Source organism: Oryzias latipes, chromosome 13 (genome assembly GCF_002234675.1).
Source record: "Oryzias latipes chromosome 13, ASM223467v1".
NCBI classification, from domain to species: Eukaryota; Metazoa; Chordata; class Actinopteri; order Beloniformes; family Adrianichthyidae; genus Oryzias; species Oryzias latipes.
Genome location: NC_019871.2, coordinates 1,641,623 through 1,658,855, shown reverse-complemented (window position 1 = coordinate 1,658,855; position 17,233 = coordinate 1,641,623). Strand labels below are relative to the sequence as shown.

General features: G+C 43.2%; 1 protein-coding gene across 1 annotated transcript in view; it reads right to left on the bottom strand.

Moving 5' to 3' along the window:
- Positions 1-421: 421 nt before the first annotated feature.
- The window catches only part of LOC111948407 (antigen WC1.1-like), a 74,222-nt gene continuing 57,410 nt past the window's right edge, over positions 422-17,233 (bottom strand). The window contains exons 3-14 of the mRNA XM_023961319.1: positions 13,221-13,526; positions 10,673-10,963; positions 10,195-10,500; positions 8,804-9,103; positions 8,326-8,631; positions 6,312-6,617; positions 4,358-4,663; positions 2,963-3,268; positions 2,046-2,345; positions 1,571-1,873; positions 1,206-1,490; positions 422-801 (exon numbers count right to left, since the gene is read on the bottom strand). Coding sequence (XP_023817087.1) covers positions 518-801; positions 1,206-1,490; positions 1,571-1,873; positions 2,046-2,345; positions 2,963-3,268; positions 4,358-4,663; positions 6,312-6,617; positions 8,326-8,631; positions 8,804-9,103; positions 10,195-10,500; positions 10,673-10,949 — 3,279 coding nt within the window. The 5' untranslated portion in view covers positions 10,950-10,963; positions 13,221-13,526 and the 3' untranslated portion in view covers positions 422-517. The remainder of the gene's footprint in view (positions 802-1,205; positions 1,491-1,570; positions 1,874-2,045; positions 2,346-2,962; positions 3,269-4,357; positions 4,664-6,311; positions 6,618-8,325; positions 8,632-8,803; positions 9,104-10,194; positions 10,501-10,672; positions 10,964-13,220; positions 13,527-17,233) is intronic.

The following is a 17,233-nucleotide window of genomic DNA, read 5'->3' as shown; positions in this document are numbered from 1 at the left end:
GTCAATGCGAACGTCTGATATGGAGCACCAAGTAGTGAGTAGTGAAGGAATTCAGATGTGATGCTAGTTTCCAACCAGTTGACCTGTAATTTGCATTTTAAGTTAAATATAACTTAAATACCTTCTAGTGCGTTTAAAATATCACATGTGTTCATTATTCACCTTCGTGTTTGACTTTTTTCTCCTTTTTCTTTCTAGGATTTATGAAGGTGACCCATTAAACCTGGAGTGAGTTCATCAACAATAAAGTAGGTATCATTCCAAAATAATTTGCTCCAACTTTTAAAGCATGAATCTGGTGGATGAAAGCGCTTTTTACTTCACAGCTTTTGTACAACATCTGCATCCAACGCTCACCTCATTCTCTTTGTAGAAAATTAGGATTACATGAGCAAGAATGACAATGACATTTTCTATAAATGAGCTAGTTTACTCATTAGTTTCATCTTTAATATTGTTTGGGGTCAAATGTTAATATTGATGCTTATTGAATCTATTGGTAATGTAATGCAGAGTTCTACAGCTGCAGCCTGGACTGTTCATTCTTTCCTTCACACTGCAGTCCTCTCCTCTGTACAGCCTCCAGAACCAGAACCATCAGGAACGTCTCGGTTCCTCTCGTGTTCTCCGTCTGGTTTTCTAAAAGACAACAATTCACCATCACTATAAAATACTTCAGGTCCTGTATTTGCCGTGCAGGTTGTGTGTTCAGTACCGTGGCGTAGAAGCAGGTGACGAGGATCATCGCCATCAAACCCACCGAGACGACAACCCAACGGATCATCAAACCCACCACAGAAACTGAAACAGAGGATTTCTGCTGAGTCATATTGGACATTTGATTCTTCAGGAATTGGAACTTTTTCTTGGTAAAATAATCCTAATGTTTTTATTAATCTCCCAATGGCCTTTGTGCATCTACGGGGGCTGAACGTTTCTTATATCAAACAAAACCTGGGTGTCTGGAGTGATCATAGTGTTTGTCAAACGTAATGAAAAAAGGAGAATTTGTTGGTATCTGAACCCACAACTTCCTGTTCACTATCAAAATAAAGTTCTTAGGCCCAGTCAGTCTATTTTCTGAAGGTCTTCATCTTTCCTGACACACTTGGTGCTGATCTGGATCAGTAAATTCTAGAATTACAGAGTGTTGCAGCAAAATGGGACATGATCAGTAAAATAATGACGTTGATGTTTGGTTTTACCTGAACAGATTATTTCAAGAGTAGATTGGCTTTGATCATCCCAACGCATAATATTACAGTCTTCCAGTGATGGGCCACACGGAGGCTGGATCCACCACACTGATCTGTTCAGGAAGTTGTCTTTGCTTCTAGTAGACAGAGCAGAACCACAACCCAGCTGAGCGCACACTGCAGAGGCGGAGTCCCGGCTCCAGGTAGAAGCAGCTACTGGTCCCCATTCTCCACCGTAAAACATCTCCAGTGTTCCAGCACAGTGACTGACGTCTCCCTCCAGGCGGATGATTCCTTCATGTAGACACAAACAGATACGTTATTGATAAATGATTACACCTGATACCAGTTTAAAGCTGTGGCTCCTCCCCCACCTGAACAGGTGAGGTCAACAACTTTGTCTGATGAGGAGCTTCTCTCTAGTCTGGGGTGGTTGCAGTCCAGGAGAGAAGACTCATGACCTTTACAGAGAAACTCTCTGCTCAATATGGGAGCTTCTGCTTCTCCATAGAGCGCCCCCTGGAGGACTGAAGGAGCCCCACAGCCCAGCTCCCTACAGACCACCTCTGCATCCAGCAGGTCAAAGTCATCTTCACACACGGAGGACCACCAGTTGTTGGACTTCACCTCCAGCCTGCCTGAACACCGACTGGATCCGTTCTCCAGCCTGACAGAGTCTGTGGATCCAGAAGAGAAGACCAAGTTTAGAACGGTTCACAATGAGGAATATTTCAATTCTCTGGACTCAAACATCTCAGGTTACTAAAAAAACGACTTAAGATCGACTCAATGACGCATCACAAACTGACAGTGAGACGTACATACAGTCGGCATCAGAAGGTTTGTTACCTGAGCAGGTGATTTCCATCGTGTCGCTGCTCATTGTATCAAAATACAAACATTCCTCCATACTTAGTGGAAATTTATCAAAACAGGTAGAACTAATCTGGAAAACTGTCTTTTCTCTTGGAAGTTGTTTAGTTGTCAATGAAACGTGGGATCCACACTTCAGGGTTTTGCACACAGATGTAATTATTGTCTCTGTTCTTAGAAAATCCCGGGCATAGACAGCTCTCCATTCTCTTCCGATTTTCACCTGGAGTTCACCAGAACAACGACTCGATCCCATCAGTCTCACAATAGCAGGATCTGAAAGAAGCCAAGAAATCAAAGATTGTTTGAGAAACATGGAAACAAAACCAGGTCAAGATCTGACCTTCAATCTGTAGCAAATGCTGTCTTGCTAGCACACAAGGAAGTGCAAAAACTGCTGCTTTGTCAAAGTGGGAGGAGCTTCCCTCCACCCGTCTACTTCCCTAAAGCTCCGTTCACATCGACATCAGTAACGCGTTTAAGCAGCCACTTCCAATGAAAAGTCAATGTAAACGTGCATTTAGGGCTTCTGGTTCAAAACTCTCACATTCACGCTTAGCTATGCAAGTTTATATGACCGTCTTTAGGCTCCATGAACAAAACACGCGACCTTTGAACCCACGTTGAAACCAGCTGAAACTTTGACCAATCAGAGACTTGGATTTGGTAATGACCAGTGAGTGAATATGGGTCACATGCCCGGTGCAAACAGAGCTTGAGATGACTGTCAATCAAACCTTTACTGATTGATGTACCTGCACAGGTGTTCTAGACATTTCTATAGTGGCGTAAATGTCACAAAAAGTTCCGTCTGTGCTTATTGATCCATCAGCTCCCAGTGAGATTGAACATGTTACAGAAACACGCCTACATTCACTAACTGGCAGCTGTACCTGAGCAGGTGAGTCCAACAGCTTTGTCAGGTGGACAGGCTTTTGTTTTCCTCCATGAGCTTCCACAGTCCAGAAGAACAGACTCATGACCTTCACAGAGAAACTCTCTGCTCAATATGGGAGCTTCTGCTTCTCCATAGAGCGCCCCCTGGAGGACTGAAGGAGCCCCACAGCCCAGCTCCCTACAGACCACCTCTGCATCCAGCAGGTCAAAGTCATCTTCACACACGGAGGACCACCAGTTGTTGGACTTCACCTCCAGCCTGCCTGAACACCGACTGGATCCGTTCTCCAGCCTGACAGAGTCTGTGGATCCAGAAGAGAAGACCAAGTTTAGAACGGTTCACAATGAGGAATATTTCAATTCTCTGGACTCAAACATCTCAGGTTACTAAAAAAACGACTTAAGATCGACTCAATGACGCATCACAAACTGACAGTGAGACGTACATACAGTCGGCATCAGAAGGTTTGTTACCTAAGCAGGTGATTTCCAACGTCTGACTGCTCATTTTATTGTAATACAAACATTCCTCCATATTTAGTGGAAATTCATCAAAACATAAAGAACTAATCCGGAAAACTGTCTTTTCTCTTGGAAGTTGTTTAGTTGTCGATGAAACGTAGGATCCACACTTCAGGTTGTTGCACACAGATGTAATTATTGTCTGTTTTCTTAGAAATTCCCGGGCATCAACAGCTCTCCATTTTCCTCTGATTTTCACCTGGAGTTCACCAGAACAACGACTCGATCCCATCAGTCTCACAGTAGCAGGATCTGAAAGAACCCAAGAAATCAAAGATTGTTTGAGAAACATGGAAACAAAACCAGGTCAAGATCTGACCTTCAATCTGTAGCAAATGCTGTCTTGCTAGCACACAAGGAAGTGCAAAAACTGCTGCTTTGTCAAAGTGGGAGGAGCTTCCCTCCACCCGTCCACTTCCCTAAAAATCCGTTCACATCGGCCTCAGTAACGCGTTTAAGCAGCCACTTCCAATGAAAAGTCAATGTAAACGTGCATTTAGGGCTTCTGGTTCAAAGCTCTCACATTCACGCTTAGCTATGCAAGTTTCTATCACCGTTTTTAGGCTCCATGAACAAAACACGCGACCTTTGAACCCACGTTGAAACCAGCTGAAACTTTGACCAATCAGAGACTTGGATTTGGTAATGACCAGTGAGTGAATATGGGTCACATGCCCGGTGCAAACAGAGCTTGAGATGACTGTCAATCAAACTTTTACTGATTGATGTACCTGCACAGGTGTTCTAGACATTTCTATAGTGGCGTAAATGTCACTAAAAGTTCCGTCTGTGCTTATTGATCCATCAGCTCCCAGTGAGATTGAACATGTTACAGAAACACGCCTACATTCACTAACTGGCAGCTGTACCTGAGCAGGTGAGTCCAACAGCTTTGTCAGGTGGACAGGCTTTTGTTTTCCTCCATGAGCTTCCACAGTCCAGAAGAACAGACTCATGACCTTCACAGAGAAACTCTCTGCTAAATATGGGAGCTTCTGCTTCTCCATAGAGCGCCCCCTGGAGGACTGAAGGAGCCCCACAGCCCAGCTCCCTACAAACCACCTCTGCATCCAGCAGGTCAAAGTCATCTTCACACACGGAGGACCACGAGTTGTTGGACTTCACCTCCAGCCTGCCTGAACACCGACTGGATCCGTTCTCCAGCCTGACAGAGTCTGTGGATCCAGAAGAGAAGACCAAGTTTAGAACGGTTCACAATGAGGAATATTTCAATTCTCTGGACTCGAACATCTCAGGTTATTAAAAAAACGACTTAAGATCGACTCAATGACGCATCACAAACTGACAGTGAGACGTACGTACAGTCGGCATCGGAAAGTTTGTTACCCAAGCAGGTGATTTCCAACGTGTCGCCGCTCATTGTATCGTAATAGAAACATTCCTCCATATTAAGTGGAAATTTATTAAAGCAGGGATATATAATCTGGAAAACTGGCTTTTCTCTTGGAAGTTGTTTTATTGTCGATGAAACGTAGGATCCACACTTCAGGTACTTGCACACAGATGCTAATGTCTGTGTTCTTTTAAATTCCCCGGCATCAACAGCTCTCCATTCTCTTCCGATTTTCACCTGGAGTTCACCAGAACAACGACTCGATCCCATCAGTCTCACAGTAGCAGGATCTGAAAGAAGCCAAGAAATCAAAGATTGTTTGAGAAACATGGAAACAAAACCAGGTCAAGATCTGACCTTCAATCTGTAGCAAATGCTGTCTTGCTAGCACACAAGGAAGTGCAAAAACTGCTGCTTTGTCAAAGTGGGAGGAGCTTCCCTCCATGTTACGGCTATATTTACATATATGTATATATATATACATATATATATATATATATATATATACATATACATATATATATATATATATATATATATATATATATATATATATATATATATATTTTGTTCTATTTATTCTGTGATTTGTGTATTTTTTTCTGTTAAAGTGGGACTTCGTTGTTTTTGTGGATCTTTGTTTGTGTCTGTGTGTGTGTGTGCATGTGGGTGTGTGTCTGTGTGTGTGCCTGAATATTTTCAGGTGTTGTGCTGAAATGGGTGTTCCTTCCATTTGGACCCAAGCTGATGGAGTTATCTTCTAAAAGCACTATTTGGACCTCCAGCCTGGGAGAAGGGAGCTCGGCTGCAACCAGTCTCCACTGCAGCTTGATCCTCTTCTCCACTTGTTTAGTTTTTTTGTTTTGCACTTTGTAATTCTTTGTGGTTTTGTGTTTGGGCCCACTCTGTAGTTTGGTTTAATTGAAGCTGTAGGGGTGAACTGACATTTATCTTTAGTGATCCTTTTCTCCTGTTTATGTTGGTCCAGAGGATAGTGTTTGTCTTTGTTTTCCCTTTTCTTTTAACCCCTTGTGCTATCCTATGGGGTCCATATGACCCCACCCTTCCATTGACATGTTCTCCCTACCATGACAAAGGTGGATAAAGGTGGAAAGATTTCATGTGATCTATGGACACCAGTGAAGATCACAAATCATTGAAGAAAAAAGGTTCAGAGCACTGTCTAGTGGGTCTAGTTGACCCAATTCCCAACGTTAAAGTGCCTTGGAGGAACATTACCCTACAAGATAGCACAAGGGTTAGTACAGGTAAGAAAACAGATTTCAGTCGGGTGGGGTTTTGCATGTTATCTTGGTCTTGGTTCACCCTGAAGTCTTTTGGTTTTACTTTAAGTTCCTGTTAGTTGTTATTCATTTGTAAATAAATTTGTTATATTTGTAAGGAGACGATCATTTGGTGTTTGAACATGTTACAGCAACACGCCTACATTCACTAACTGGCAGCTGTACCTGAGCAGGTGAGTCCAACAGCTTTGTCAGGTGGACAGGCTTTTGTTTTCCTCCATGAGCTTCCACAGTCCAGAAGAACAGACTCATGACCTTCACAGAGAAACTCTCTGCTCAATATGGGAGCTTCTGCTTCTCCATAGAGCGCCCCCTGGAGGACTGAAGGAGCCCCACAGCCCAGCTCCCTACAGACCACCTCTGCATCCAGCAGGTCAAAGTCATCTTCACACACGGAGGACCACGAGTTGTTGGACTTCACCTCCAGCCTGCCTGAACACCGACTGGATCCGTTCTCCAGCCTGACAGAGTCTGTGGATCCAGAAGAGAAGACCAAGTTTAGAACGGTTCACAATGAGGAATATTTCAATTCTCTGGACTCAAACATCTCAGGTTACTAAAAAAAACGACTTAAGATCGACTCAATGACGCATCACAAACTGACAGTGAGACGTACATACAGTCGGCATCAGAAGGTTTGTGACCTAAGCAGGTGGTTTCCAATGTGTCGCTGCTCATTGTATCAAAATACAAACATTCCTCCATATTTAGTGGAAATTCATCAAAGCAGGGAGATACAATCCAGAAAACTGGCTTTTCTCTTGGAAGTTGTGTAATTGTCGATGAAACGTAGGATCCACACTTCAGGTTCTTGCACACAGATGTAATTTTTGTCTGTGATCTTATAAATTCCCCGGCATCAACAGCTCTCCATTCTCTTCCGATTTTCACCTGGAGTTCACCAGAACAACGACTCGATCCCATCAGTCTCACAGTATCAGGATCTGAAAGAAGCCAAGAAACCAAAGATTGTTTGAGAAACATGGAAACAAAACCAGGTCAAGATCTGACCTTCAATCTGTAGCAAATGCTGTCTTGCTAGCACACAAGGAAGTGCAAAAACTGCTGCTTTGTCAAAGTGGGAGGAGCTTCCCTCCATGTTACGGCTATATTTACATATATGTATATATATATATATATATATATATATATATATATATATAATATATATATATATATATATATATATATATATATATAATATATATATATATATATATATATATATATATATATATATATATATATATATATATATATATATATATATATATATATATTGTTCTATTTATTCTGTGATTTGTGTATTTTTTTCTGTTAAAGTGGGACTTCGTTGTTTTTGTGGATCTTTGTTTGTGTCTGTGTGTGTGTGTGCATGTGGGTGTGTGTCTGTGTGTGTGCCTGAATATTTTCAGGTGTTGTGCTGAAATGGGTGTTCCTTCCATTTGGACCCAAGCTGATGGAGTTATCTTCTAAAAGCACTATTTGGACCTCCAGCCTGGGAGAAGGGAGCTCGGCTGCAACCAGTCTCCACTGCAGCTTGATCCTCTTCTCCATTTGTTTAGTTTTTTTGTTTTGCACTTTGTAATTCTTTGTGGTTTTGTGTTTAGGCCCACTCTGTAGTTTGGTTTAATTGAAGCTGTAGGGGTGAACTGACATTTATCTTTAGTGATCCTTTTCTCCTGTTTATGTTGGTCCAGAGGATAGTGTTTGTCTTTGTTTTCCCTTTTCTTTTAACCCCTTGTGCTATCCTATGGGGTCCATATGACCCCACCCTTCCATTGACATGTTCTCCCTACCATGACAAAGGTGGATAAAGGTGGAAAGATTTCATGTGATCTATGGACACCAGTGAAGATCACAAATCATTGAAGAAAAAAGGTTCAGAGCACTGTCTAGTGGGTCTAGATGACCCAATTCCCAACGTTAAAGTGCCTTGGAGGAACATTACCCTACAAGATAGCACAAGGGTTAGTACAGGTAAGAAAACAGATTTCAGTCGGTGGGGTTTGTATGTCATCTTGGTCTATGCTCACCCTGAAGTCTTTTGGTTTTACTTTAAGTTCCTGTTAGTTGTTATTCATTTGTAAATAAATTTGTTATATTTGTAAGGAGACGATCATTTGGTGTTTGAACATGTTACAGCAACACGCCTACATTCACTAACTGGCAGCTGTACCTGAGCAGGTGAGTCCAACAGCTTTGTCAGGTGGACAGGCTTTTGTTTTCCTCCATGAGCTTCCACAGTCCAGAAGAACAGACTCATGACCTTCACAGAGAAACTCTCTGGTCAATATGGGAGCTTCTGCTTCTCCATAGAGCGCCCCCTGGAGGACTGAAGGAGCCCCACAGCCCAGCTCCCTACAGACCACCTCTGCATCCAGCAGGTCAAAGTCATCTTCACACACGGAGGACCACCAGTTGTTGGACTTCACCTCCAGCCTGCCTGAACACCGACTGGATCCGTTCTCCAGCCTGACAGAGTCTGTGGATCCAGAAGAGAAGACCAAGTTTAGAACGGTTCACAATGAGGAATATTTCAATTCTCTGGACTCAAACATCTCAGGTTATTAAAAAAACGACTTAAGATCGACTCAATGACGCATCACAAACTGACAGTGAGACGTACATACAGTCGGCATCAGAAGGTTTGTTACCTAAGCAGGTGATTTCCAATGTGTTGCTGCTCATTGTATCGTAATACACACATTTTTCCATATTTAGTGGAAATTCATCAAAGCAGGTAGACCCAATCTGGAAAACTGTCTTTTCTCTTGGAAGTTGTTTAGTCGTCGATGAAACGTGGGGTCCACACTTCAGGTTCTTGCACACAGATGTAATTATTGTCTGTGATCTTATAAATTCCCCGGCATCAACAGCTCTCCATTCTCCTCCGATTTTCACCTGGAGTTCACCAGAACAACGACTCGATCCCATCAGTCTCACAGTAGCAGGATCTGAAAGAAGCCAAGAAATCAAAGATTGTTTGAGAAACATGGAAACAAAACCAGGTCAAGATCTGACCTTCAATCTGTAGCAAATGCTGTCTTGCTAGCACACAAGGAAGTGCAAAAACTGCTGCTTTGTCAAAGTGGGAGGAGCTTCCCTCCATGTTACGGCTATATTTACATATATGTATATATATATTTTTTTTTTTTGTTCTATTTATTCTGTGATTTGTGTATTTTTTTCTGTTAAAGTGGGACTTCCTTGTTTTTGTGGATCTTTGTGTGTGTCTGTGTGTGTGTGTGCATGTGGGTGTGTGTCTGTGTGTGTGCCTGAATATTTTCAGGTGTTGTGCTGAAATGGGTGTTCCTTCCATTTGGACCCAAGCTGATGGAGTTATCTTCTAAAAGCACTATTTGGACCTCCAGCCTGGGAGAAGGGAGCTCGGCTGCAACCAGTCTCCACTGCAGCTTGACCCTCTTCTCCACTTGTTTAGTTTTTTTGTTTTGCACTTTGTAATTCTTTGTGGTTTTGTGTTTGGGCCCACTCTGTAGTTTGGTTTAATTGAAGCTGTAGGGGTGAACTGACATTTATCTTTAGTGATCCTTTTCTCCTGTTTATGTTGGTCCAGAGGATAGTGTTTGTCTTTGTTTTCCCTTTTCTTTTAACCCCTTGTGCTATCCTATGGGGTCCATATGACCCCACCCTTCCATTGACATGTTCTCCCTACCATGATAAAGGTGGAAAGATTTCATGTGATCTATGGACACCAGTGAAGATCACAAATCATTGAAGAAAAAAGGTTCAGAGCACTGTCTAGTGGGTCTAGATGACCCAATTCCCAACGTTAAAGTGCCTTGGAGGAACATTACCCTACAAGATAGCACAAGGGTTAGTACAGGTAAGAAAACAGATTTCAGTCGGGTGGGGTTTTGCATGTTATCTTGGTCTTGGTTCACCCTGAAGTCTTTTGGTTTTACTTTAAGTTCCTGTTAGTTGTTATTCATTTGTAAATAAATTTGTTATATTTGTAAGGAGACGATCATTTGGTGTTTGAACATGTTACAGAAACACGCCTACATTCACTAACTGGCAGCTGTACCTGAGCAGGTGAGTCCAACAGCTTTGTCAGGTGGACAGGCTTTTGTTTTCCTCCATGAGCTTCCACAGTCCAGAAGAACAGACTCATGACCTTCACAGAGAAACTCTCTGCTCAATATGGGAGCTTCTGCTTCTCCATAGAGCGCCCCCTGGAGGACTGAAGGAGCCCCACAGCCCAGCTCCCTACAGACCACCTCTGCATCCAGCAGGTCAAAGTCATCTTCACACACGGAGGACCACGAGTTGTTGGACTTCACCTCCAGCCTGCCTGAACACCGACTGGATCCGTTCTCCAGCCTGACAGAGTCTGTGGATCCAGAAGAGAAGACCAAGTTTAGAACGGTTCACAATGAGGAATATTTCAATTCTCTGGACTCAAACATCTCAGGTTACTAAAAAAACGACTTAAGATCGACTCAATGACGCATCACAAACTGACAGTGAGACGTACATACAGTCGGCATCAGAAGGTTTGTTACCTGAGCAGGTGATTTCCATCGTGTTGCTGCTCACTGTATCTTCATACACACATTCCTCCAAATTTAGTGGAAATTCATCAAAGCAGAGAGATATAATCCAGAAAACTGGCTTTTCTCTTGGAAGTTGTTTAGTTGTCAATGAAACGTAGGATCCACACTTAAGGTTGTTGCACACAGATGCTAATGTCTGTGTTGTTAGAAATATCCGGGCGTCAACAGCTCTCCATTCTCCTCCGATTTTCATCTGGAGTTCACCAGAACAACGACTCGATCCCATCAGTCTCACAGGATCTGAAAGAAGCCAAGAAATCAAAGATTGTTTGAGAAACATGGAAACAAAACCAGTTCAAGATCTGACCTTCAATCTGTAGCAAATGCTGTCTTGCTAGCACACAAGGAAGTGCAAAAACTGCTGCTTTGTCAAAGTGGGAGGAGCTTCCCTCCACCCGTCCACTTCCCTAAAGCTCCGTTCACATCGGCCTCAGTAACGCGTTTAAGCAGCCACTTCCAATGAAAAGTCAATGTAAACGTGCATTTAGGGCTTCTGGTTCAAAGCTCTCACATTCACGCTTAGCTATGCAAGTTTCTATGACCGTTTTTAGGCTCCATGAACAAAACACACGACCTTTGAACTCACGTTGAAACCAGCTGAAACTTTGACCAATCAGAGACTTGGATTTGGTAATGACCAGTGAGTGAATATGGGTCACATGCCCGGTGCAAACAGAGCTTGAGATGACTTTCAATCAAACTTTTACTGATTGATGTACTTGCACAGGTGATTTATATGAAGGTATTAATGTTCCAAAATGGCCGAGCTTGTATATTTGATTTGAGAACTTGTAATACAGAATGTGAATACTTGTGCAAAAGAAATCTGCATCTGTGTGTAAAAATCTTCTGCTGTAAACTGACAAATTCCCATTTGCATGTGTTCATTTAGAGTTACAACTTCAAATCTGTGATTACAACTGCTGAAATGTGCTTCTGCGTGTGCTCGAATCTGCTGGCGCAAATCACAAGTGCGCTACAACTGCGCTCTGAATTCTGACACATTCCTTGCGAGAAATTTGTGTCTAAACTGATCTGTGTCCGATAATGGACCTGGGGGGGAGGGAGGGTTAGAGGAGGCGGAGTCAACCAATCAGAGTGCAGGATTCTGAGAACTTGGTAAAGTTAGAAAGAGCTTCACAGAGTCGGACTTCCTGCTTCAATAACTCTTCTGATAAACGTTCAAATGTGACAGCAAGTCTCTCAATCATTTTGTATTAACACGGAGAGTGAAATAAAAATGCTTTTCTGAAGAAAAAAGTCATTTTTTTCATACATTTTAATGAGAAATGATCTCTTTGTGCTTTAAATGCAGACATGCAGTTAGACGGCTGCGAACGGACAGCGTCAGCAGGAAGATCATCTTTGTTGTAGCAGGACAACAGGGCTGTTGAGCATCTTTATTATAAATCATACGAATTAACCTTTGAAAACATATATTAGAAACCATACTGGGTTTGTGACACCGCGCTACGTCCTCGCTCAGCGGCCAGCCGTTGAGCTCCGTCGAGGAAAGAAGAAGCGAGGATCCCGCTGACCGACGGCGGAGCACGCCTGTCTCTTGCACAGAAACAGCCGTTGCTCAGTGGGCTGGGACCGCCACAGCCACGCTCCGCCGCGCCGTCGCCTGGAACATCGCGGGGAAAGCCTTGATCTAATCTAATACATATTTTCCAAATGTTATTCCATATGATTTATAATAAAGATGCTCAACAGCCCTGTTGTCCTGCTACAACAAAGATGATCTTCCTGCTGACGCTGTCCGTTCGCAGCCGTCTAACTGCATGTCTGCATTTAAAAGACAAAAAGAGATCATTTCTCATTAAAATGTATGAAAAAAATGACTTTTTTCTTTAGAAATGCATTTTTATTTCACTCTCCGTGTTAATACAAAATGATTGAGAGACTTGCTGTCACATTTGAACGTTTATCAGAAGAGTTATTGAAGCAGGAAGTCCGACTCTGTGAAGCTCTTTCTAACTTTACCAAGTTCTCAGAATCCTGCACTCTGATTGGTTGACTCCGCCTCCTCTAACCCTCCCTCCCCCCCAGGTCATTATCGGACACAGATCAGTTTGGACACAAATTTCTCGCAAGGAATGTGTCAGAATTCAGAGCGCAGTTGTAGCGCACTTGTGATTTGCGGCAGCAGATTCGAGCACACGCAGAAGCACATTTCAGCAGTTGTAATCACAGATTTGAAGTTGTAACTCTAAATGAACACATGCAAATGGGAATTTGTCAGTTTACAGCAGAAGATTTTTACACACAGATGCAGATTTCTTTTGCACAAGTATTCACATTCTGTATTACAAGTTCTCAAATCAAATATACAAGCTCGGCCATTTTGGAACATTAATACCTTCATAGATTTAGACATTTCTATAGTGGCGTAAATGTCACAAAAAGTTCCGTCTGTGCTTATTAATCCATCAGCTCCCAGTGAGATTGAACATGTTACAGAAACACGCCTACATTCACTAACTGGCAGCTGTACCTGAGCAGGTGAGTCCAACAGCTTTGTCAGGTGGACAGGCTTTTGTTTTCCTCCATGAGCTTCCACAGTCCAGAAGAACAGACTCATGACCTTCACAGAGAAACTCTCTGCTCAATATGGGAGCTTCTGCTTCTCCATAGAGCGCCCCCTGGAGGACTGAAGGAGCCCCACAGCCCAGCTCCCTACAGACCACCTCTGCATCCAGCAGGTCAAAGTCATCTTCACACACGGAGGACCACGAGTTGTTGGACTTCACCTCCAGCCTGCCTGAACACCGACTGGATCCGTTCTCCAGCCTGACAGAGTCTGGAAAGAGATGAAGAGCAGATCAGACATTGATCAGATGATGGTCTCTCTCATGTGGGAACTTTCATTCTATTGACTTTCCTGGATGGAGCTGAAGTGTTTCAGTGTTTTATTGTTTTCTTTACATTTTTTTCTTCTCCCTTAAAGTCACAGAGAGACACACTAATAAACTCACCTGTACAAGTTATTTCCAAATTGTCTCTTGTTTCTCTGGCTGACACCAGAGAACCACAATCCAGTCTCCTGCAAACATTGGCTACAATCTTCATGTTTATGTCCCATACTTCACTCCACTCAGATCCCTGGATCCTCCTCTGCAGTCCACCAGCACAGCGACTGTCTGTTCCTACCAACCTGAATTCTTCTGGACCTACTGAGCACAGACACAGTAATGCCATGAAGCAGTGGGACTTCAGCACAACCTACAGCAGATTGTGTTGTTGTGGGTTTGTCTCATTGACCTGTTGTGTGTTCAGCCCACAGTCCTGTGGAGAAACCAGAGAGGGAGCGTGAAGAAGATTAGTCAACTTTCTACAACATGTCACGTGTCCACACTGAAATCTACAGCTATCACTGACTGAAGGTGAGAATCTCATGAAGCCTTAGTCACAGATGCTCTAAAGCTGCGTTCACATTACCATCAGAAACACACGTTTCAGTGTCCTCATCTAGTAGATAGTCTATGTCAGGGGTCCCCATATCCAGGTCTGGAGGGCCGGTGTCCTACATGTTTTCCAACCAACCTGCCATTGAAGCTCCTTATTGGCTAAACTCACCTGATCCAGGTAACCAGCAGCAAATAAGGCAGGATTTCTGGAAAAGAAGCAGGACACCGGCCCTCCAGACCTGGATTTGGAGACCCCTGGTCTATGTCAATGCAGGTTTCAGGCATCTGAACTCAAAACTCCTTGTCAGAAGTCAAAACTCTGTCTCCCCCTCTGGTCACCGGCTGGAACAGTCTTCAGAGAACAAGCACTTCATCTCCCAGCACCTCCAGCGTGAACTTCCTGGATGCCACACACCTGACTCTCATTCACTCAATCAACCAAAGTCTACTTCAGCAAGTGCAAAACACGACACGATACAGGAATAATAAATGTTTGTGTTTATTTGTGTGTATGCATGGACATATGCATGTGCACGAGAGTGTATTGTGTACGTGTTGACATGTATGTGTGCTAACGTGTTTCTAATATGTAACCCGGATCAGTACCCCACCTGCATTAACAGATTTGGAACACCTGGGCGCTCTTATTTTGATGGGGCCAGTTCCCTATATTAACATCCGGGTCACATAGCCACTTCCTGTCATCCATGCTCTGGCTGTTGTTGATCTGCTGTGGCTGGCTGCATCCCCTATAGCTGTCTGCTATTTAAACTTTGTAACATCTTGCTGAACCAGTTCTTTGAGCAACGACTCTTATAAACAACTTTACCTACTCTTCTGTGAGTTTATGCGATCGGGTCACACACATAGCAATACATCAGTATTTCAGAGGCTTTCTACCTCACAGAAATGCCATGCTAGTGTGGCTACTTACAGATTTTTGATCAGTCTTCTTTCTGTTGAAATTGGAAATATTTCAGGTAATTGTTTTCAGTTTTTGTCCGTTTTAGGACTTTTCAACTTGTTTTTTATTTGTGCCTGGTCGGCCATTTTGGTTTTGACTTCATTAATTCATTTCATTGTTTTTCCTCCTGATTTATACTAAATTGATTAATACTAAACTGAATTGATTGCTTAATGATTGAAAGTGCACTTTATTTTTGATACATTGAAACCCATTGATTTATAGGGCGGAAATTTGAAAGTAGTTTTCTACAAATTTTGTTAGGACCTTATTTGATTATTATTTTTCTTTCAGTTATGACATACAGTTGACTACTGTATTTGATGTAAATGTCTTGTAAATGGTGTGTGTTGCAAATGTGTCTAATCTAGAATTTGTTTGACCTTGTTTAGGTCAGGTTTTTTTTTCCACCCCTACTTCTATCCCTGATTAGAACAACTCTTTGATCTGCACCATACAGCAATGGTGCATGGCGAGCTACCCACAAACTCTCAATGAGAACTTGAGTTACGAACCTACGAAAAAGGAACTTTGCAAAAGACTCCATACCCAAAGGAACTTTGAAAACCAAAGACTGAAAAATATCCTTGTGGATCCCTGGACACTCCTTTCTCCACTGTATCAAATTATTGTTTTGTTTCCTTTTTTTTAATACAGTCTATTGATTGCTTTATCTCTGTGTTGCGTTTTCTATCCACTCTCTGGGCTCCATGAGTCGAACAAATCTGCTGTAGGTCAGAGCAAGCTAAGAAAGCGCTACAAAGTGTTGTGTGTGGATGAGTGACAGGCCCCACCCTTTAGGAAAACATTTAATTGTTATAGTTGTAGGGGTTTATATAAATATACTCCTCATGGATCTGAGGTTCTTGATTGTAACAGTAGCATTTGTCCAGCGCACGCACATACATTCACCGCACGCGCACACATTCACCGCACGCGCACACATTCACTGCACGCGCACGCACACATTCACTGCACGCGCACGCACATACATTCACTGCACGCGCACGCACATACATTCACTGCACGCGCACGCACATACATTCACTGCACGCGCACGCACATACATTCACTGCACGCGCACGCACATACATTCACTGCACGCGCACGCACATACATTCACTGCACGCGCACGCACATACATTCACTGCACGCGCACGCACATACATTCACTGCACGCGCACGCACATACATTCACTGCACGCGCACGCACATACATTCACTGCACGCGCACGCACATACATTCACTGCACGCGCACGCACATACATTCACTGCACGCGCACGCACATACATTCACCGCACGCGCACGCACATACATTCACCGCACGCGCACGCACATTCACTGCACGCACACAGTCATGAGATGAGGATGTCAGAGTTCCTGCAGAAACGCATGTGAACCACCAGAGGGCAGAAAAGTCTGAGTGTCGACTCCTGCTGAGTGGTTCTTAGAGATCCTGCCGTCACTTTTACTGGAAACTTAAAGTTATCAGTTACAGCTTTTGCTTCACTTTAGTTCAATCCACAATTAAAGTGTTTACTGATTTACATGGGGGTTGCATGGTGGTGTAGTGGGAAGCACTCTAACCTCCCAAATGGTTCAAATCCCAGGGGGGAGTGTTTGCATGTTCTACTTGTACATGTGTGGGTTTTCTCCCGTTTCCTCCCCCAGTCCAAAAACACACTTCATAGGTTCATTGATCACAGCTTGTCCATTGGGTGTGAATGTGTGGTTGTGTGGTGCTGTAACAGACTGGTGATCTGACCCTGCACTCAGCAGCTGGGATAGGCTCCAGCAACCCCGGTAACCCAAATAAGATTCAGCAGCTTTAGAGGACGGATGGTTTCACTTGTAAATATTTTCATCCCACTTTTCTACCTCGCTCTAAGGCCCAGTGCTCTTTCCAGTCACATTCACTCACTGATGGCGGCTCACACTGGCGCCAATCTGTGACCACAAGACGACGCTGAAGTTGGCTTCTGATTCACAGCTTCTGATTGGTGAGGCACTAAAGGAATAATCCACTGCATTTTTCACACTAAGATCACCTAAAACCGGGTCCTGATCAAAAACCACAGGACCTGGGGCCTCATTTATAAACGTTGCGTAAGCACAAAAGAAGGCGTACGCCACT